This window comes from Hyperolius riggenbachi, chromosome 1 (genome assembly GCF_040937935.1).
Source record: "Hyperolius riggenbachi isolate aHypRig1 chromosome 1, aHypRig1.pri, whole genome shotgun sequence".
NCBI classification, from domain to species: domain Eukaryota; kingdom Metazoa; phylum Chordata; class Amphibia; order Anura; family Hyperoliidae; genus Hyperolius; species Hyperolius riggenbachi.
Genome location: NC_090646.1, coordinates 521,315,121 through 521,338,353, shown reverse-complemented (window position 1 = coordinate 521,338,353; position 23,233 = coordinate 521,315,121). Strand labels below are relative to the sequence as shown.

Below are 23,233 nucleotides of genomic sequence, written 5' to 3'. Positions count from 1 at the left end.
CTGTGAAACAAACAACCGGTTAAAACTGTGCAATTCCTATCTATCTATCAAAACAGTAGCGTCCCTTCGGAAGTTTAGGTCTCGTCTGTGTATACTGAATAGAAGGTTTTACTGAGAGGTAAAGACCTTTTAAAAAGCCTTTATTTGTTACAATATAAATAATTAATATATACAGACAATCGTGAACAATTAAACGATGAGAGACAGTGATAACACAGTACATAAAAGAAAAGGGGATAAAAAGAACGAATACTTATGATTCTGTGGAAAGTCCGTTCGGGAAAAGACAAAGTTCCTTTGTTGCAGTTAGTTCGCAATATGGCCGAACCACATGGCCGTTGCTCCGCCTGCAAGATGGCCACTGCTATTTCCCCAAGCAGTGGCAGTCTTTTCGGTATGATGGAAAGTGGGGGAATTGGCTGGGGGTCCTCATGCAATCAGTTTTGAGCACTGACATTTCTGGGCGGAGTCTCAAGCTCAGCCCAGGGGCGTGTCAGGCAGTGAGTTCTCAGGGGAGGAACTTCCAGCCATCCACAAAATATGTCCAATTTCATACCCCGCCGGGGTTTTGTCGCACATGCAAACCGATTTCATATTCAGATTGGGCTGAGAATACACGTTCATAGGACATCAAACTTGCAATATTTGGGGCGCACGGGGACCCCATTATTCATATCTCAGCCCCTGCTCGGGTTACCTGGCTATGTCTAGTATCACCATATTCTACAGAATTAGGGAAACAAAATTATGTAATTTTCATATTCCTCCCATGGATGGTATTTGCAAAATGTGACAAAGTTATCAACACCATGCATTCCATACTCAGTTTAGTCGGTGCCGTCAAGACTGGGAGGAATGTAGGTGTCAATAGACCTCATGCTGTGCTAGCTTCCCCTGTTGAATAGACTCTGTTGGTATTTCAGCTCTGCCCAATTAGCACATTAGTGTCACCAGAGCTTTTCCGGGAGCCTTAACAGGATTTCTTGCTAAACCAGGTTGCTTTAGCCATATGCTAACGCAGGCCCATTCAGCCCTCATGGCAAAAGGGGGGGGGGAAGGCAGGAAGGAAAAACTTCTATTTTAAAAATAAAGAATGTCAGTTTTCCGATCACGGTTGCGATCGGACACTCGGCCGCGAATCCTCGGACGACTGGGCGTCGCCCGGCGTCACAGTGTATTTCCAGCATAACGCTGGGCATACACTATACGATTCTGCGGCTCGATTAGCCGCCGGATCGACTCCCGCCGCAACCCCGCGCGCACCTGGATCGATTCCCGCTCGTCCCTGTGGGCGCTTCTTTAAATTGCGCTCGTTTAGTTCCATTGCCCTGCCCGCGGGTATCCAGTGCAGAATTGATCCGGCAGGCAATCGGACATGTCTGAACTTATCAATCGAGCCATCAGCGGCTCAATTGATAAGACAAAACGTATAGTGTAATGCCAGGACTGTGGAGTCGGAGCAATTTTGGGCACCTGGAGTCGGAGTCATTGATTTCATAAACTGAGCAGTCAGAGTCGGATGATTTTTGTACAAAATACACAGCCCTGTTAAAGAGACACTGAAGCGAAAAAAAAAATGATGATATTATGATTTGTATGTGTAGCACAGCTAAGAAATAAAACATTAAGATCAGATACATCAGTCTAATTGTTTCCAGTACAGGAAGAGTTGAGAAACTCCAGTTGTTATCTCTATGCAAGAGACAGAATAAGTACCAGTTTTCATAGCTGGAATAAATTGCTATTTGAGCTCACAGGTCCTTTGAAAAATCTCTCAATTTTATTTTGCATCAAACTATAAATATTTAAGTGTAGAAAGATAGAATCCGGCACCATCTAGTACTTGCTCTATTACTTTATTGAAAGAATACTGGCATGAATACAACGTTTCGGAGGACTAACCTCCTTTATCAAGTGTCACCAGCATTTTTCAGTAACTAAAAAAAAAAAAAAAAAAAAAAAAAAAAAATTCACAAAAATTGACTTGTGCCACTGATAAAAGCCATAGCAATTTACTGTAAGGAAGGAGGAATCCAACCAAGTGATTCTGAACAACGAAATGCCCCGTTCCCTATAGCCACAACATCATGATAGGTGTAAAAATGTCAACGGACCGCTTACCCATTTGTACCCCTTATCCCACCCCCTTCCATGTTGCCCACTCTTGCTTTGGCAACGCTTGTATGAGTCTTGGTCATAACAAAGCCAATTTTTTATTTGATTAGGTTTTAAAGACTTCCCTACTTCCTTTTTATTTCCCATAATACCTGCACATACTAGGAGGCTTGGCAGCTTTCCTTTCCATTTCTTAGTAAATCAACCCTTTCAGCATTTATCATGAAAACAGCACTGCTCAAGTATTCACAACTTTACAGAACTATGGCTGCCAATATTTTCCATTACAGAAATAACTCATAAGAAAAGAAAAAAAGGTCTAGCCACACAAGTCAAACATTGTTATAGTGCAACTCGTTTTAATGATGTAAATGATCAAGAAATGCATTGGTGTAAATTAGATGGGGAATGAAATGACAAGGCAGGGATTGTCCATACTTTATAATCTACAGCAAATGCCTGAGATGCTTATGAATGGGGATTGAAAAAACAAAAAACCTGTAGAGGAAGCAACAGACAAGGATTCTCTGTTCAGTGGTGCAGCAGCTGATCATGCAATAGGGGATTCCCATGAGCATGTAAAAGCTCTTTTATAAGCCACGGTGATGTGGAAAAAGTAATCACATCAAATATATAGATATGCTGATATGAGCTACCAAACTGTCAAATTCCTTTTCTCGTGATTGCAATTAACAAGAAAAATGTATGTAATCAATATAGTATTAAAAATGAACGTTTTAAACTAAGAATAGTTGAATTTACACATTAGTTACCCCAATTACTGGTGGCTAAGGTGTAGAACCGCTAGGATTTACAGTGGACCTGAACTCAGAACTTCCTCTGCTGTAAAAGATACGCAACAGCATAATAAACTTCAAAGAAAAAAAATCTTTGTTACAACTGACACAAATCCTGTAATGAATTTGCAATGTGTCTACTTCCTGCTTTCATGGAAGCAGACTAACATACTGCGTTTACAAATTAGCTGTTCTGCCTTGGCAGGCTGGGTAATGAGGGGAAATGTACTCTAAATTGGGACCCAGTGTGTCGGATCTTTAGCATATCAAGGCAGCTGAACACATGCTAGATTCTCAGCTGGGACAGCCCCAAACTGCCTCCTTGGTTTAGTTTAGTGTGTATGAGACTTTGCTCTGTACAATGCTATCAAAAAGTAGACCCATCTCAATGTATTAAATGTTGCAGGGCAGCCAGAGTGAAAAGTTCCTCCCTACAGCTGAACAACACTGTACATACATTGGTTCTCTAAACGTTTTACTTCTGCGCATATTTCAGTCGTAACTAGAATCACAAGTTTCACGAAAATCCACAAAAATACTGCAGCAGACAGACCACAGGAGCTACACCAGGTTTACAAATGCAGTTCTGCTTCATAAACTTTCTCTGTGAGCAGGCACTGCATCAGCCCAATAAAGGAGAGAATTACTGTAATACTCCATAGAATAGCCTAAACAGCCATGAAAATCAGTGATACAGGGCTCTGCCATAGCTTGTGAAACACAGACATTAAAAATATTTTGGGATACAGTTGTTAAAAGGGCTTGAAAAGGATATAGTATAACACTGGGGGACATGGCTGAGTAAAACTGCAACCACAGCTACGGCCTCCAGAAGGACCTGCTTTGTGATGGATCAGAGCAACAAGGTCCAGGAAAGTTACCCAGTAGCTGGCTTAGAGATTAAAGGAATACTATCGATACCCAAGTGTTCTAAAATAGTGTGCAAATAATGTCCAAGTAGCTGTGTAAACATTTTCCTACTTTTCATGTTAAATATCAGAGGCAAAAACTGTAATTTATAGAGGGTTGGATTTAGCTATATTGGGACAAATCAATTGCAGAAGGGGTGTCTGCTTCCATGCACAGCCAGAGGTGCATATCAGACTACAGAAAGCAAATATCAAACATATCAAACTCTGAAAGCAAAAACAGTATGAAAAGCTGTGACAATTCGTTACATTTCCTCTGCTCTCTTCAGACACTTCAGTCAGAAACAGAGCTCCCAACAACTGCAGCTCCTGTGTCCTGTCTCTCTCTGTCACACACAGAGCTACACATACAGTTCACTGATCAAGTGTGAGGGGAATTTCCCCTCTCCTCATGGCTCAGTCTGCCGTCAGTTTTGGCGTCAGTAAACTTTGAAAGTATTTTGCTAACAGTAAACAATGAAGTTGCTACTAAAATGTATACACCAGTACTTAGCAGCACTTCCCAAACAATTCCTGTGTCAATTGAAAAAAATATGTGAATCAATAGTATTCCTTTAAGCTGTTTTGAGAAATTAAGACATACTACTGAGAGAGGGAATCTCCAAATGAGGATATTAATACGGAACTCACATCTACAGTTACAGATCTTGGGATTATGCAAACTTTTTAGGGCTATGAATATCAGATAGTTGTTGGCCTATTTCCAATCACTATACAAATTGAAAGAAATGAGGCCTCATACAGTCACCCTCAACTTGCATATAACTACTTGAGGGAAACCCTCTTCAAGAACCTGGATTTGCTGCAGTTAAAGCTACCAGGGAACTCCAGAAGCACGGTGGCAGAAATCCCCATCCTTATGCGGCACGATTGGTTCCAGTTCCATCTCTGGGCAAGCTCCCCCGACCCCATTTTGAAGCAAGAGGACTGCAACTTTTTGACTTAAAAAAAGTAAAGACTATGTAGTAGCGGCTGGGGGTGGTGAAGAGTAAGACATGAGTAGCAGCTTCATGTGGTGCATGCTGGACCAGTCATTCTATTCCATATTCATGCAGACCCCCAACATGGTTTCCCCAGGTCAAAGATGCTGTGTGCAGGAGATATGAAGAGCGTCACACAAAGGGGAGATGTGGCCATGGTGCCTCTTTCGGTCATGCAAGTGGCTGCCAAATGTATATATATAGGTTACATGGCAGGGATGGCTAGTGCCCTGGGCACCGGATGATAGAGTGTGCTATGCCTGAAATACCATATCCTCTGTTCTTTTTACGCAGACTGCAGGAGCTCACAGCATGGTGTGCTGCAGTGTGTGAAGCCAGCCAGGGGAGGAGGAAGCTGCTGTACTACACTCACCCTCTGCTGGTCTCCTTTAGAGACACCTGCAAAGCAGCTCTAATTTGTGACCTGCAGTGCAGAATGTGACTATGATTAAGGAGCCTTTCAGAGCTCCGATACGCATCAGCCTTATATGTGCTTACTGATGTGTCAATAAAGTTGAAGAAAAAGCTTTTACCCAGCCTCGGTGCAGCGGAATACTTCCTTTTTTGCCTGCAGAATGTGGCATTGTGCGTGTTATAAAATGTGCATAAGTGTATGCGAGTGTGTGAAGAGAGAACTACTGTACAAGACAGGGGCCGATATGCTGGTCATTTTTTCTCCTGACTTTTCTCCTTGGTGATATTTTTAAACTTGTCAATAAAATGCCTTCTAAGCCACCAGCAAGCAAGACAATCCTCAAAATTATTTTGATAGAACCTGGTCACCTACTTTTTGGTACTTTTTTAGTTTAAGTGCTAGAAACCAATGTTAGTTACCTGGTAACATCCTTTTTAGTAACCTCCAGGACAGGTCCACCACGAGAACGACAGGCTCCTCCCAGGAACAGGAAACGTCCAGATAGAGCACTCTATAAAACTTTGTCCAACCCCTTGATCCTCAGTCAATTTCAAGTACTGTTCCTAAACAAAAAAGGGGTTTTAATATTCATACTGCATATACATATACTATCACATCATCATATATACATATAATTGATATCGGGTGGGTTACGGACCTGTCCTGGAGGTTACTAAAAAGGATGTTACCAGGTAACTAACATTGGTTTTTCCTTTAACCTCCAGGACAGGTCCACCACGAGAAGATGAGCAAGAATCTTACCAATTTAGGGTGGGCTGACTGCCTGCAGAACTTTCTTTCCAAATGATTGCTGTCTTGCAGACATCAGATCTATTCTGTAGTGTCTAGAGAAGGTGCTTAAACTTGACCACGTGGCTGCCCTGCAGATCTCTTCTGGCGTAGCACCCGCTCTGTAAGCCCATGAGGTGGCAGCTGCCCTAGCTGAATGGGCTCTGATTGTATCTACTACCGTATTCCCTGTAATCCTATAGGCTTCCTCTATACATAATTTTATCCATCTAGCTATAGATCTCTTTGACATTTTACTACCTCTTGTAGCTCCTGACGTGTTAATTAGCAAAGCTCTAGAGTTTCTAAATTCTGCTACCCTCTCTAAATAACACATAAGGCATCTTCTTACATCCAATGTTTGTTCCTCTTTAAATGATGGTAGCACAATGTCCTGGGATCTGTGAAATTTTGTAGTAACTTTCGGGAGAAATTCATCACATGTCTTCAGTATCACTTCATCTCTAAGTATTATACAAAACGGTTCATCACAACATAGGGCTTCTAATTCGCTTACCCGTCTAGCCGATGTAATAGCTATAAGAAATACTGTCTTCATTGTCAATGGTCTGAAGGAAATATCTGCTATGGGCTCAAAGGGTTCTTTCTTTAATACCTTTAAAACTAAGGATAAATCCCAACTGGGAACTTTTTTCTTTAACATAGGTTTCTTTCTCTCCACTGACTTAAAAAATTGGATGATAAGGGGGTCCCTTGCTAACCTCTCATCCATAAAGGTAGATATTGCTGCTACCTGTACCTTTAAAGTACTTAACGAAATATTCTTTTCTACCCCGTCCTGTAGAAACTCTAAAATGGTTGGCACTAAATCACCCTTGAACCCTGACTCTTCCTGCCACATATTAAAGGTTTTCCAATATTTGAGGTAAATTTTCCTTGTAACTTTCTTCCTACAATCCAATAGAGTACTAATAACCATTTCTGATACTCCTTTTTTCCTTAAAGGGGACCTCTCAGAAGCCAGGCTGACAGGCTTAGATTTGGAATAGAGCTTCCAGTTCTTCTTGATCCCTGAGCTAGTACTTCCATGTCCGGAATCCTTATTGGACCCTCCAGCCTCATCTTTAGTAGTAGTGGATACCAACTTCTTGCTGGCCAATCCGGGACTACCATAATTACTACTGTCTTGGTCCTTGATAACTTGTGTAATACTCGTGGCACTAGCTGTATTGGTGGAAATGCGTACCCCTTGTCGAATATCCAGTTCTGACTTAGCGCATCTACCGCTTCGGCTCCTTCGCTTGGATTCAGGGAGTAGAATCTTCTGCATTTTGTGTTTTGCTTGGTTGCGAACATATCTACTCGTGGTCGACCCCACTGTGTGGTCAATCTTCTGAACATCTTGTCTGATATTTCCATCTCTGTATTTGACATTTTTTGTCTGCTCAGAAAATCTGCTATCGTGTTTAATGATCCCTTCAGATGTATTGCTGATAATGATAGAAAATTCTTTTCCGCTATTGTTAATATGTTCATGGCCAGTTCCATCAGCTTCGTTGACTTTGTACCCCCTTGCCGATTCAGATATGCTACCGCTGTGGTGTTGTCTGACCTGACCTGAACATGATGACCCATCAGTGTCTGTACACTCTGTTCTAGTGCTTTCTGTATAGCTGCTAGCTCCCTGTAATTGGATGACTGCATCCTCACACACTTTGGCCACTGCCCCTGTAACATTCTTCCCTGCAGATGTGCACCCCAACCTATAAGACTTGCATCGGTCGTGATAATCTTCCCTGTTGGTATGATCCACATCCTGCCTTCGGTGAGTATCTTCTCCGATAACCACCACTCCAGGGACTTCAGTACGTCTGGTGGACATATGACCTGTGTCTCTAGATTGTCCTGTGTCTTGTTCCAAACTCTTAGCATCCAATTTTGTAAGTGTCTTGTATGCATCATTGCCCACTGTATAGCTGGAGCAGTTGATGTCAGGAATCCCAAAACTTTCATTACTTGTCTTATCGTCATTACTGGCTTTGTTATTAATTCCTGTATCATAGCTTTTAACTTCCCTATCTTTTCGACTGGCAAATACATTCTCTCTGTCTCTGAATCTATAATGACTCCCAGAAACTGGATCTTTGATGTTGGTTGAAGGACTGATTTGTCCCAGTTTACTATCCATCCGAGGGTTTGTAATTGTTCTAACACCCTTTCTGTATTTTCTTTTGATTTCTGATATGATTCTGCCACTACCAGGAGATCGTCTAGGTACGGGATTACAAGAATCCCTTCCATGTGGAAAAACTTTGTCACCTCCGCCATTACCTTTGAGAATATCCTCGGTGCCGATGATATCCCGAAAGGTAGAACTCTGAATTGAAAATGCTGAATCATTCTTTTTTCTTTTATTGCAAATCTGAGGAACTTTTGAGATGATTCCCTTATTGGAATGTGCCAATAAGCGTCCCTCAGATCTATATTTGTCATTATACAATTTTGGGTTAACAAGGTTCGCACAGAGTAAATTGATTCCATCCTGAATCTCTGATAAGATACGAAGGGGTTCAGGGCCTTTAGGTTTAGAATCAGTCTGAATTTCCCCGTCGGCTTTCTTACTAAAAATACCGTTGAATAAAATCCCTGAATGTTCGAGATTTGATTTTCGGGAACCGGAATGACCACGTTTTCGTCTAACATTGATTTTACTATGCTTTTTAACGCTAGCTTTTTCTCCTTTTCTTTTGGAAGGGACGTGGAAATAAATCTCTTTGGAGGGAAGGATTGAAACTGAATCTTGTACCCCTGACTTATGAGATTGAGGATGAAATCGCTTTTGGAAATTTTTGTCCATTGGGAATAGAATCCCGACAGACGCCCCCCAACTTTTTCTCTGGCGTCATTTCTTTTCTTGTCCCTCCTGTTTCCGAAAAAGAAAACTCCTTTTCGTCCCCTCTCTGTTAATGGCCCAAGGTCTTCTCCTCTGCTGAGGCTTATCCTTGTTGTCTTGTCTATTTCGCCTAAAGAATCTTTTATTCTGTATAAACTTTTTCTTTTTTGGGAATCCCTTCTTTCTATCAGAAGTTCTTTCTAATATTTGGTCTAACTGCTCTCCAAATAGTAATTCTCCATTGAAGGAGATATTGCAAACTCTGGCTTTTGAGGCCTGACTACCTTCCCAATTCTTTATCCACAGATTCCTCCTTGCTGTGTTAATTAATGCCGAGGTTCTGGCATTTACTCTGATATTCTCAGCTGCTGCATCAGTTATATAATCAGTGGCCTTAGAGACCACTTCTAATGATTCCAAAATCTCCTCCTTAGAGGCTCCCTTTTCAACTTTCTCCTCTACTTTCTTAACCCATAGGGATAGAACTCTTGCTACACAAGTTGTGGCAGCAGCAGGTCTAAAATTTGCTCCTGCTGCTGTCCAGGCTTTCTTAAGAGCGAATTCTACCTTTTTATCCTGCGGATCTTTTAGATAGCCTAGATCTTCAAAGGCCAATTCGTTGTCTTTATTAACCTGAGAAAATGCCGCATCTAACCTGGGAGATCTATCCCAAGTTTTGACATCTTCCTCTGTAAATGGAAATCTTTTCATAAAACCCTTTGACATGAACAATTTCCTATCAGGGTATTTCCACTGGCTTAATATGGTATTCTTTGTGGATCTGTGTATAGGGAAGGTTAATGATTCTTTTGGTTCCATTCCTTGATATAACTTATCATGCATAGATATTTCCTCCGATTTTTTGGATTCAATGTTTAAGGTTTTGTTAATCGCCATTATCAGCTGCTCTGTCTCATCAGCTGGAAATCTAAATCTAGAGATTTTCTTAACCTCAGATTGGCTGTCCCAACTTTTAGCGGAGGAGTCTGACTCATCATTATCTTCCTCCTCCCCCTCCATGTCTTCCTCTTCAGAGGAAGATACTATATTTCTCTTTGTACTTTTACTTTTATGTTTTACAGGCTGAGATTCTGTATTAGGTGTTTCTGTGGCCGGTATATCTGTACTTGTACCCGGGTTTACTGACTCTGCTGCTGGGGGAATAGCGGAAGCAAACACCTCCTTTAGAGATTTAATGGTGTCTGCCATTTCCTTCTTTACGGCTGTCATTAACTCTTCCTTCAACCCCCCTGATTGCTCCTGTATAAGTTTCATTAAACAAGGTTGACAAAACTGCTTATTGTAGTTATGGGCCATTTTTGCATCACAGAGCGGGCACCGCCTCCTTGGCTTTATTGGCTCAGTAGGCTCCGGGCCCTTTCCTGGTTCCTGCTTAGCGTCCATCCCGCTCCGTTCCGAACACAAACTGGCAAACCATGCGGGCTTCCGGCGTCTCTTCACCCACGCGACCGGAAGTGACATCACGTAAGGGCGGAAGTACGTCATACGTACTCCGCAACCGAGGGCAATCAGCTGCCTTCCCTCCGGAGGCCCGCATGATCCTCCTGTCACTTCCGGCGCGCCACTAGCCTCCGCCAAAGGGGAATCATGGACGCCGCACGTGTCCTCCGGATCCGCCGCAACTCGGGCAGCCAGGACAGCCATGGGGAAGGTAACTCCACTCTCTCTTCCCCCTCCGGACCGCAAAACCTCTCCAGGCAGGTCCACCCATAGCCGCCAACCAAGTCCCAAACTCTCCTGGTCTGACGGACCGGCGAGCGACCAGAGCACTCCTTGTTCCTGGAACAGGAAACGTCAACTGAGGATCAAGGGGTTGGACAAAGTTTTATAGAGTGCTCTATCTGGACGTTTCCTGTTCCTGGGAGGAGCCTGTCGTTCTCGTGGTGGACCTGTCCTGGAGGTTAAAGGAAAAAGTTATTTTAAATCAAAAATGAAAAAAGTGAATTGCATATTGCACAAGGAGAGAATTAGATGGTAGAATGGGGATCAACAGAGCACTAAGGGTAGCCAACACCTAAAGGAACTGTGCAGCAAAGAGAAGGCAAGACAAATTAGCAGCCTCCAGAATTTGCACTTTGAACACTGGCTTACATGCCTGTGTATTGGCCTGGTAAGAAAGAAAAAATGACATATACCAACTACACTCAATTCTCTTCTTGTCTCTGTACTCAAAGAAAACCCGAGGTGGGCAGATGGGACACTGAGGCATGTTTTCTGCCTCATGACATGCCACTGTGTCCCAACACCTCCACTCTCTGCCCCCCCCCTCCCCCACGCTATAGCCCCCCCCAAAGATTAGCGGCAATATGTTGCCATCTCAGAGGTAAACACAGGGAGAGGTATTCCCTGTTCACAACCCCACCCCGTTCCTGTTGGGATTCCAGAGCTGCCATTGGGCAGCTCTCTCTCCCTGGCCACGCCCCCTGCCGCTTCCCCCCCCCTGCAAGCTGAGACAGAGACACAGTCTCACCTTGCATCGCCGTGACCTATAGGTCACAAAAGTGAAAGAGGGCCAGTGGGGCCCACGGGAGCAGCGATTTTTGCGGCTACCTTATCCGCTCTGCCCTCAGATCAGGTAGCCTACTTTTATTTTTTTGAGCCCACCTCGGGCTCTCTTTAAACACTACATACCCTTCTCAAAACGGTTTAGCCAAAACTTGGAATATACTGTCATTCTACCAAATGCTCACCTTGATAATTACATTAGTACTCTTACAGAGTGTTTTTGAAGAACCTTAAATTCAAGCACCACCTACTTGGCTAGAAATTACAACCATATTTAGATTCTGCAGAAAACCAAAAGAACAGTAAGATCATGGTGTGAGTTAGTGATCCTTACCATACATAGCATGCGTTTGCTCAGGAGCTCCATACTGTGCACCTGATGAAGACACTAGGCCAGCTTGTGCATGTGTTGGCGGAGCCATCATTCTGGAATTTCCTTGTATTACAGGACTATATAAATGTGGATGCTAAAAGCACGCAGGGACAAAAAAAGAAAAAAAAAAAAGTTTAAGTGTATTTTAGACCAGCCCACTATAAAAGGTTTTCAATATAATGCTAGTAAGCAGTGCTGCACTGACAGCCAGCTGCATGCTATGATATCATGGAGGAAAAGTCTCAAGGAGACAGACTTTTCTTGTGAAAGTTTATCTAAACAAAAATCTGATACTATAAAATCATCACCTAAAGACCCATACACACGCTCAACAGTGGTCTTTTTTGTAGCACAATCAAATATAAGACTGATAACATGTCAATCTAACAGTTGGATTGACATGTTATCAGTTGTGTGAACAGTAAGCAACTTTTTTGGTTGCTCAACTTGTTTCATAATTGTGCTGCATAAAAGACCGCTGTTGAGCATGTGTATGGGGGCTTAAGCCACCACTACCAGTTCCAGTATTGTGCTTCAATCAAAAAGGGTTTCCCAGTAAAAGGCAACGTAAAATAAAAGACAGTACAGTAAAGCAAATGTTACCTGTGATTGATAGTGTTGCACATGCTGCATAAGAGGCTGGCTAGGGAATTGTTGAGGGCTATAAGCAACATACTGTGTTGAGTAGGCAGGTGGTGTAGCTACTATAGGAGGTCCTGCGGCAGATACGGAGTGCATCATTGTGTTCTGGTGATGCTGATCCTGCCTCTGCTGGGGCATATTTGGTACTGAAAGACAAAACTAACACTTAGCAACACTCATCGACAGTTTGCCCATATAACAACTAGCTATACCATTAACAGATTATGCAAAGTAATTCAAGTAAGCAGTCTAAACCTAAAATGAAACCGCATTTACAAATAGTGCATGCATGTAAGAGCATTTAGATAGCTTGAAGATACATCAAATTAAAAAAAGTTATTTTTACTGAGCAGTTGAACGTGTAAGGACCACATACACAAGGCATTCGAAGACCTGGTAGCCCAAGGTGAAGCAGTTACTGAAAAAAATTCTTCTCTGGGAGCTACACCTTCATACTGTTGAGTCAAGAAGCCCTTATAAGCACTGAGTAATTTACTATCCCTTGGCTAGCACAATTAACATTGCACTGTAATGACACAAAACACTGTTGCATGATGTGTTTTCCAACAAGCCTGATGGGTCTTCCAGTGAATGGCAGCATATCAAATTTTGTTTGTCAACTAAAGATTGACCAGGCATACATGGCATGAACACGAAAGCTATCAGAAACACAAGGTAAAGTGGCTGTGTGTACACACACACACACACACATACACACACACACACATACACACACACACACACACACAAGCTAAGCCTACATCACCATGAACAGTTCAAGCACAAAACAAAAAGCACTGTATGGTAGTAAAAGCGTGCAACACGTGCCAGTCTCACCTTTACCTGCTCTGTATGTCTTGGCCTGGTTAACGGGCATTGTCGTCATTGGTATTGAATACAATGGCTGAAGACAGAAAATACAATTTCTGTTAAGATATTTATACAATGCAACAATCTTCAAATTAAAGACAAAAGCAGATATTAACAGCATGGAACTTTTACATAAAGGTTTTGAACTGCCATTAGCACAGTCACTTCTTGCACAGTAACAAGGAGTTGCTGGCGTCCTCTTGGTTCCTTCCGTAGTCCTGCTGGCGGCCCCAGTAATGCAGTGTCCCCAGCTGAAGTCATGCGTGCACACCTGACTTCATCACACCGGTTGCCGCAAGAGTCCCGCGCAGTTCAGTCTTTAGAGAACCGCACATTCGCCCGACTCTTACAGCAAGCGGCGTGACATGCCAGGCGTGTGCGACTTCAGCAGAAGTCTCTGGATTACTGGAGCTGCCAGTGGGACCACAGAAGGGACCAAGAAAATGCTGGGGGACCTTGCGGTCTATTTGGGGGGGGGGGGGGGATGAAGTCCAGATTTCTTTTTTCTCTCACTGCTTAGGGTCCATGTAAGTCTAGTGTTTTATTTTTAGTCTACCATATAGTGGTGAATGGTTAGGACGTCTGTATAGCTTCTATTGCTGTCTAGGTACCTTTTGGAGTGATTTTACCTCACTGTCTAAGTAACATGGAAAATGTGAAAACTCACAGAAAGAAGTCCCTCTGAGGCTTTGCTAGAATTAAGCACCTTGACTATAACTACTTACACTGATATACTGAGACAATTTAGCACATTATGAAGGAGTGCTGTTGGAACAGTGTCAGCATAAAACTCAATGAAGTTCAGATTAATGCATGATTCAGCATAAGCAGATAAACTGTACAGAGTAAACCATTTTAAAGCATACTTTTTTTTAGAAAACGTGAACGGTTTCTAATTTGTGTACCTATAAACTTATGCAAAATGTTGATAATCAAGTTTGGGGATTTCTAAGCTCCAGTTACTCATCAGGTTTTATGAAGGAAATCTCTGGGCAGCTTCCAGTGGACACATGTTCATTTTCAGTGGTTTTATGTGGCCTTGAACGATTTATAGGTTATGATTAAAGTGGACCCAAATAAAAAAAAAATACAAGATTTCAGAAATAAAATCTGTTTTCTAAATTCTAATAAATGGCAGCATTTTTTCAGCTGCATGACGACAAAAAAAGTAGATGTGTCCAGCAAAGGAGGAATTGCTAATGGCTGCCACCTGTATAACCCTAGTTATGAAAAAAAAGGGTGAAAAGTATTCACTGAAATGCTCTTAGGCTTGGAGTGTTTATCTTTGTATGTGTCAGAGTGGTGCAACTAAATATTTTCAAATTAAAAAAATGTTTGGTTTAGGTCCAATTTAATAAAAAAAACAAACAAAAAAACAAACAAAAAAAAAATCTATGTACACCCTTTTTTTCAGATTTCTATTAAAATCTACTAAAACAAAATGCAGGGGCGTAACTAGAAATCACTAGGCCCCCCTGCAAAAGTTTGAGTTGGAACCCCTCCCCACTGCTGTTTGTGCCTGCTGCTCTACTTTCCTGCACTGCGCCCCCTACTGTACCTAAAAATTTCCCTGGAAGGCCCCAGAGCAAGGGGCACCCTCTCAGGCTTCTCCTCCTAAGGGCCCCTGAGGTTGCATCCTTTGCGGAGGCTATTGTTATGCCCCTGCCAAAATTAGTTCATCTATGTAAAAAATAAAACCCCTGCCAGAAAATTGCTGTTATTCAAGACACTGAACACCTTTTCATTTCTAAGCTTCACAGCTGCAAACACGTTCAAGCATACATTGAGTTGTAAAACACAAACATGAAGGCAGCCTTTCCTATTTTGCTAGTAACAGTAAATAACACCTAGAATAATGATGAGCAATAAAAGTTGAAGTTATTTGAGATCTAGTATTGTTTATTCAGCAGATTTTTGCCACCATTGTAGAGAAACTCCATAACAAAACTAGGTTGTCTTGAACTGTAGATGTGGGCTAGTTGGCTTACCCATTCTGGCAACAGCAGCAAAAAACAAAAAGGAAAAAAATAAGCGTGCAAGAAGGCACAAATTTGAGCTCAGTAATGTTTGGTATCACTTGGAGATGTGAAACATTTGTTCTCATCGGGTCTCATTTATTATATTTAAAAAAATCTTCTACAAATCACCGACTAAAGCAAGAGAACAGAGTAACCAAGCAGCTCGGGGTAACCCAAACCACTAGGAATGTATAGGGGGATAAGAGACCGAAAAGCCCTCCTACTACCAAGTAATGCTTGGTGAAAAAATGCTTGGATAAAAAAAAATAAAAATAAAAAAAAAATGTATATATGTTTTGGCAAATTACATTTTATTTCTTTATGTGGCCAGATGAGGTCTGCCCTTAGCTTTGTTGACTGAACCATGCCATAATTTATTGACCTGCTTTACACTATGGAATGGCTTCAATTCTGATCTGCATAAAAATGTAATGAGTAACGCAAAGTATTTTAGACATTGGATCTAGAAAACAGCCATGTGGACTGCAGTGTCAGGTCAGCAAGGATACACACATATAACCTGAAGATACTGCAGAGGACTTTAGTCTTGATACACTGTACAATCAATTACTGTAGAGGTCTTTCCAAACCACCTAGACTTTATATAAGAGGAAAAATATGTGTACATGGTGCATATATTATATACCCCATTTGGATTCAGCAGGTGGAGGTCCTGATAACAGACTTCATTCGGTGGGCATCATTTAAAGCTGTGTTCCAACGCTGTCCTCAAGGCCCACCAAAAGTGCATGATTTGTGGAAATCCACAGAGGTAGATTATCAGCTCTGCTGAGACACCAATTACCCCACATGTGGGTTTGTGGTTTTCTGAAAATCATGTACGGTTGGTGGGCCTTGAGGATAGGGTTGGGGAGCTGTGACTTAAAGGACACATGAAGTGAGAGGGATACGGAGGCTGCCATATTTATTCCCTTTCAAACAAACAAATTGCCTGGCTGTCTTGCTGATCATGTGCCTCTAATACTTTTAGCCATAGACCCCTAACAAGCAAGCAGATCAGATGTTTGAGTGGATTTGCCACATGCTTAAAGTGAACCTTAAGTCATATAAAAAATAAAAATAAAAAAAAAAAAAAGTTTTACTCACCTGGGGCTTCTACCAGTCCCATGCAGCAGTCCTGTGCCCTCGCAGCCACTCACTAATCCTCTGGTCCCCCACTGCCAGCTAGTATTGTTTTTGCAGACAATCCCGTCAGGACTGGCCACGCGTAGCTTTTTCCGCATTCCCGACTAATTAGCGCTATTAAGGGCCGCAATGCGTACAAAAATACGTGTTGCCGCATTTCTATGCGTTCGTAATGTGGCAACCCGTAATAGCGCTAACTAGTCGGGAATGCGGAAAAAGCTACGCGTGGCCAGTCCTGACAGGCCTGTCGGCAAAAACGAAACTAGCTGGCAGTGGGGGACCAGAGGATTAGTGAGTGGTTGCGAGGGCACAGGACTGCTGCAGGGGGCTGGTAGAAGCCCCAGGTGAGTAAAAAAAACTTTTCTGGCTTAAGTGTCTCTTTAAGGTGTGATTCAGACACCACTGATGCATGAAAGATCAGCAGCACAACCAGGCAAATGGAATGGTTTAAAAAAAAAAAAAAGGCAGCAACCACATCCTCCTTACCTCAGGTGTCCTTTAAGGCCCTTTGCAAACACACTAGATTAAAGTTGGCTGAGGTGGCTGATAACTGCCTCAGGCGATAATGTGGCCTGTTTACATACAGCAAGCATTCAGGTACATCCCTACTATACTAGTGAATTGATCAATAGCAGCTGAACCACAGGCAAACTGAAATCAATGCTCATGCGCACTAACCCTAGCACACAGCCTAAAAAAGAAACCCGCAGATGAGCATGACAACTCATCTCCAGACTGAAGTCATTGTTAATATATTAAAAAAAAAAATTGGAGGATGTGGTTACATAAAATTGATAAAGGAAAACTTTGAACCTAAAACACTAGTTATTAAATAGATGCAGTTCAACACTGCTTATTAAGCCTTGGCTATATGGCTATATGTACTTCAAAAACTTGGAGAGACTAACAAGTACGTACAGGAGCAATTGTACCCTGAACTTTGCTAAGCCACACCATTCAGACCGCAGCTGCAAACAGGCTCCACATAATTTAGATATCTAAAATAGTTTAAAGTGTATCGGTCTGGCATAAAAATCAAAAGTCAATTGTTTTTTTATCTGGTAAACAATAATAATGCTAACCAGGCAATAAAAAAAAGTTACAATCACTATTACTTTTCTTGTTGATAAATGATCATTCCCTAGTTTACCTCTTATATGGTAAACAAAAAGTTTACAGGGCATGCTGGGTTGTCTTTTTTGCTTCTCTACTTCCCTCAGACTTAACTAATGCAGCCTGATTGGCTGAAGCCTCTTTCCCTCCCGATTTCACCTCCTACACCTCTGTTACTCTCTGATTGGCCAATATTTCTCAATGCACTTTCTATAGTGAAGGGCAGGCAAATCAGGAAGAGAGTAAGGGAGGAAAGGACATCAGGATTAGCTTCAAAATAGCCACATTTAAAATGGGAAATGCTAAAAAGGATTTTCTCTTTTTTACTGTAGAAAAATCACTAAATTCAAAACGTTGACAGTACAATACACGTTATTTAAGTAGAGCAAGTAGATCTACTTGTATATGCACTTTTTTCTGAGATAGTATGGCTGACCGCTCCTCTAACAAATTGCGCAATGAACCAAGTTTGATAATAAAATTTTCTTTCATTACCTGCACACCAGGGCTCACAGGAACTGGATACATCATATTTGGTGCAAAACAAACTTGCTGCTGTGCATATACAGGTGTTGGCTGCTGATGTGCCACTATTGAAGGACTTGGCTGAGCTTGTGGTCGAGGTGAGGTTGGTGTTGTAGAAGGCTTCGGCTACATTTAAAAGACAAATCAGATTTATAATCTGTGCTTGTACAATATGAAGAAGGAAATGTAACAGTAGTCCAGAGCTGAGAAAAAGGGAGAACACCAAGAGCCCAATATAGTGTAGTATGTACTGGTAAGGTATAATTGATAGAGTAATAATATTAATTTAATACTCACAAACCAGGGTTACCAAGTGGGCAACCACTGTCAAAGCAGGTGGGGAGATTGTCCTGACCCCACTCAGGATTAAAAAGTCGCTCTCTGTAGTTGAAGAAGGAAGGGTACAACCCTCCACCAAGGGTGGACTTGATGTAGATAATAGGATAACAGAGGCGCCAATAGGATAAAAAAAACACTAAAAAAAAACAAAACTTAAAAACCCATCTTGGTAATAGAGGAGGCAGTGGTGGACTCACCCCCTCCAAGCAGAACACACGACTGTGGATTTTCAGTCAAAACCATTTTATTGGATACTCCAAATAAAGTGCAACGCGTTTCACGGGATACAAACCCGCTTCATCAGGCAATAACAGATAGGAGTAAACAGCATCTGCCAGTATCATCAACACTGAGCGCCTCTGTCACAGAGGCGCTCAGTGTTGATACTGGCAGATGCTGTTTACTCCTATCTGTTATTGCCTGATGAAGCGGGTTTGTATCCCGTGAAACGCGTTGCACTTTATTTGGAGTATCCAATAAAATGGTTTTGACTGAAAATCCACAGTCGTGTGTTCTGCTTGGAGGGGGTGAGTCCACCACTGCCTCTATTACCAAGATGGGTTTTTAAGTTCTTTTAGTGTTTTTTATCCTATTGGCGCCTCTGTTATCCTATTATCTACAGTAGTCCAGAGCTCCCCATGATTCGCCTGAAGGAATAACAGAGTATATTCTGTCCACATGTCTAGATAGTCTATTCATAGCAAGCAGTTCAACCGCTTAAAAACAAGGCAAAGTTGTGTATGCTAATGGCTGCTAGATGTGGTATGGCAGGTAAAGGGTGTATGACAGTGCATCCTGATTGGCTGACGAGCACCTGCTGACGACTCAAATGTAGCTGCATGCATGTATTGCTGTGTTCTATTGCTTGTGTGTGTCGAATGTTGTGTAATAGGAAACATTTTACCGTTACAGGCTAAAAACACCAGTCAGCAATAACCACCTACTGCAGGGCAAAAAAAATCCACCGTGGGGAAATTTGGTCCATGTTTAAAGTTTCATAAATGTACAAAATGTGCATAATCCTGCATCAACACAGAATTATCTGCATCCCACTGACCATCCCTACAGAAGATAGTGGGAAGCAGGGCCAGACCGAGGCGAGAGACGCTCCAATCTCAGGTTGCAGTGTAGGAGGGGGCGCACAACTAACTTATTTCCCTTTTGTGTTTGAAGCAGAGAGAAATAAGAAAAGGGGACCTCTTAGTCGAATAGTAAACTGTTATGGCTGGGGTAGGAGGGATGGAGGGACACATTTTGGGGTCTCATCCTTGAGTGCTACAGGACTTTGTCTCGTCTCTCGTGGGAAGAACAGGACCAGCAGTCAGCAGAGAGTCTCCTAGTCACTAGTAGGGATGGTCAATGAGCAGAAAAGAATTCCAACAAGTTGATGCAGGGTTATGCAAAATTTGGATGCAAATATATGCAGCTTAAGTCTGGAACCCACTAGGAGCACTGATTTGAAAAGCTCTTACTAATGTAACACTATGGGTGGGATCCCGCATAGCATTGCATTAGCAAGAGCTTTTTCAAATCAGTAGAAAAGGCTGCTAGTGGGTTTGAGCCCTGAAAATGAAGTGAATCAAATGGGCTTTGATTGCTCTGTTTTTAAGCTGCATACATTTGAATACAAAATTTGCATAATCCTGTATCACCTCATTTGTATCTCATCTGAACATCACTAGTCAGAGATGGTCAATGAGTTCCTAATAACGTTGAGTTGATGCAGAGTCACATTTATGCAGCTTTGTTATGGACATGCATTTGGTTGCACCAATTTCAAGTGGCACATATCTGCATATTAAAAAAATTGCATGAACTCAAAATTATTAGCAGCACATTGATGGTCTGTACTAGACACAACCACTGATACTCATACAGAGGACAGCCTAAAGTCCTCAGACAGAACAAAGCAGGTACTGTGACTGAAGCACACAGGGCTATCCAAAGTTGTGATCAAGCAAGTTTTGGGCAAGCCTTATGCAGTCCACATTATCTCGCATCTAACCACTGCAACACAACATCAGTGCCAGGACTCTTGTTCAGATTTTATTATTTTAAAGCACTCCTGAAATGAGAAGAATATGGAGACTGAACAGTTATTTCCTTTTAAACAATGTGAATTGAGAGACTATCCTGCTGATCCTGTGCTCTGCCCCAATTTGTCTGCAGTAGTGTCTGAATCATATGCCTGAAACAAATATGCAGCTAAGATCAGGATTACTTGCATTGTTTTAAAGAAAATAAAAATGGCAACCATCACATGCTTCTCACTTCAGGTTCCCGTTAAAGCTACCTGCACACAAGGAATAAAAATGTTTTAGATGAACCTCCCCGTAATGGAGTGTGCGGTTTGTGGTCAGAGGTTGGGTTAAGATTCACAACTCGCCTACGGGATGCTGCTACTCTGGCCCCCCCAACCCATAACATGTGCCATCTTTAGAGAGGGATCACACTGAGCCCCCTTTAACTTCTAAATCGCATGCATTGTGGTGTGTGTGCGCGAGACACTGTAGCTGCTGAATTTTCAACTTCCCAGCAGACTACCTCTGAAGAACATGGCAAGCCCAATATGGACTGGGGGCCAGAGTATTAGCGTCCCATATGTAGTGAGGCTTGGGCGTGGGGGGAAAGAACTAAAATGGACCTGGTGCTGCGGGGGCCGCCACCCCAGTAGTTAAGTCTGACAGCATAGTACGTTTGAGGAGCATAACTAAGAAACCACCCTGCACAACTAAAACAGGTGAAGAAGCATGCAGCATATGGAATAAATGCAATTACCTGCGCATACGATCGAGGGTTAAATTCCTTAGCGTTGGGATTTAAGGTAGATTTTCTCACTTGTCTAAAAGGAAAAAAAAAAAAAAAAAAAAAAAAAAAAAAATCAACTGTATTATTCAACAGAAGCAGCAAGGTTTAAGCCAATACAATTAAAGTGTACCCAGACTCTTGCACAGGACAAAACTGAAAACCGAGAAATGCACCCTATGGCCTCAATTCACTAAGCTTAACTCCTGTCTTTAATAACTTTTCTGAGCTGTTTTACAGTTATCACAATCACCATGGTGATAACTGTAAAACAGCTCAGAGGAGTTATTAAAGGGGTTCTTCCGCGAAATAGAAAAAAAATAAAAAGTGGTTTATTTATAAACTATTAAAAATCCTCTTCAAATAGTGCGAAAAGTGTTTTTAAAAAATGAATAGTTTCATCAAAGTAACACGTAATGTAATCAGTGACAGATGTCGGCCAGGGAGGCTAATCCATTTGTTAGGGGTTTTTTTTTTTGTACTATAATATCACAAACATAACTGCTGCGTACCTAGTTGACAGTTCTGTAGTCCGTTGCTGTCAGGAATGGCTCTTACAATTAGAATAACGGCTGTTATCTCCCGGAGCTCTGCGCAGTTATTTATTTTAGTTTCACGGAGGGAGAGAGAGGACCCCGGAGCAATGAATCAGGCAGAGGGAGAGCAGCTGATCAGTGAGAACGTAATTTGTTGACGTCATTGCCCGGCAACCAGACTACGGCGTGTATGCAGAATCCTCTTTATCTCCTGAAAGCGAGTGATCTCTTTGTCGCTGCAAGATTTATGGGTTTGTGTTTTCTTATTAACTTTTAGCTGCCTGGAGAACTCAACACAAACCCATAAATCTTGCAGCGACAAAGAGATCACTCGCTAGAGGATTCTGCATAGACACCCTACGTTCTCACTGATCAGCTGCTCTCCCTCTGCCTGATTCATTGCTCCGGGGTCCTCTCTCTCCCTCCGTGAAACTAAAATAAATAACTGCGCAGAGCTCCGGGAGATAACAGCCGTTATTCTAATTGTAAGAGCCATTCCTGACAGCAATGGACTACAGAACTGTCAACTAGGTACGCAGCAGTTATGTTTGTGATATTATAGTACAAAAAAAAACACCCCTAACAAATGGATTAGCCTCCCTGGCGTCATCCGTCACTGATTACATTAGGTGTTACTTTGATGAAACTATTCATTTTTAAAAAACACTTTTCGCACTATTTGAAGAGGATTTTTAATAGTTTATAAATAAACCACTTTTTATTTTTTTCCTATTTCGCGGAAGAACCCCTTTAAAGACAGGAGTTAAGCTTAGTGAATTGAGGCCTATATGTATTCAGAGAGTTTAGGCCGTCTAATTCCCCCTCATTTGGCCCTAATCTTAAATTGTAATCTGATCTTCCCGTGTCACATGACTGCCTATGGCAGATCAGCCCATTTGAAAGCACAGGCTGTAAAAAGTGTCTGCTTCCAAGAATCAGGAAGTAGAAACGCTGCAGATTTATTTTAGGATTTGTATCAGCTGTAACAAATACACGTTTGTGTATCTTTAGAGCAGAAAGGATGTCTGAGTTCAGGTCCACTTAAGTGGACCTGAACTCTTGCACAGGACAAGGAAAACGTAACAGAAATGCACCCTGTATGTATTTAGAGAGTTTAGCGTATGTAATTACCCCTCATTTGTGTCTAATCACTAGTTGTAATTTGATTTCTCCCGTGTCACACGACTGCCTATGGTAGACAAGTCCATTTGAAAGCACAGGCTGTAAATAATAGGTCTGCTTCCATGAATCAGGAAGTTGAAACTGTGCAGTTTTATTTTAGGATTTGTATCAGCTGTAACAAATACAGGTTTTTGTTTAAAAGATACACAACAGCATAACCTTTAGAGCAAGGAGGACGTTCTGAGTTCAGGCTCACTTTAAGGAACAGACCACTGTTGATATAGAATCCTGAATTATAAAACAAACGCAGTGCAAGGTGTTCTTAAAGTACACCTAAAC

At 41.9% G+C, this 23,233-nt stretch overlaps 1 protein-coding gene across 4 annotated transcripts in view; it reads right to left on the bottom strand.

Moving 5' to 3' along the window:
* Positions 1-23,233, bottom strand: part of ATXN2 (ataxin 2) — a 145,793-nt gene that overhangs the window by 27,415 nt on the left and 95,145 nt on the right. For 3 of the 4 annotated variants that reach the window (XM_068245574.1, XM_068245582.1, XM_068245600.1), the window contains 5 exons: positions 21,210-21,273; positions 18,063-18,218; positions 13,258-13,324; positions 12,382-12,566; positions 11,740-11,872 (listed from right to left, as the gene is read on the bottom strand). In XM_068245574.1, coding sequence (XP_068101675.1) covers positions 11,740-11,872; positions 12,382-12,566; positions 13,258-13,324; positions 18,063-18,218; positions 21,210-21,273 — 605 coding nt within the window. The remainder of the gene's footprint in view (positions 1-11,739; positions 11,873-12,381; positions 12,567-13,257; positions 13,325-18,062; positions 18,219-21,209; positions 21,274-23,233) is intronic. The other variant, XM_068245592.1, reaches the window with a different exon arrangement.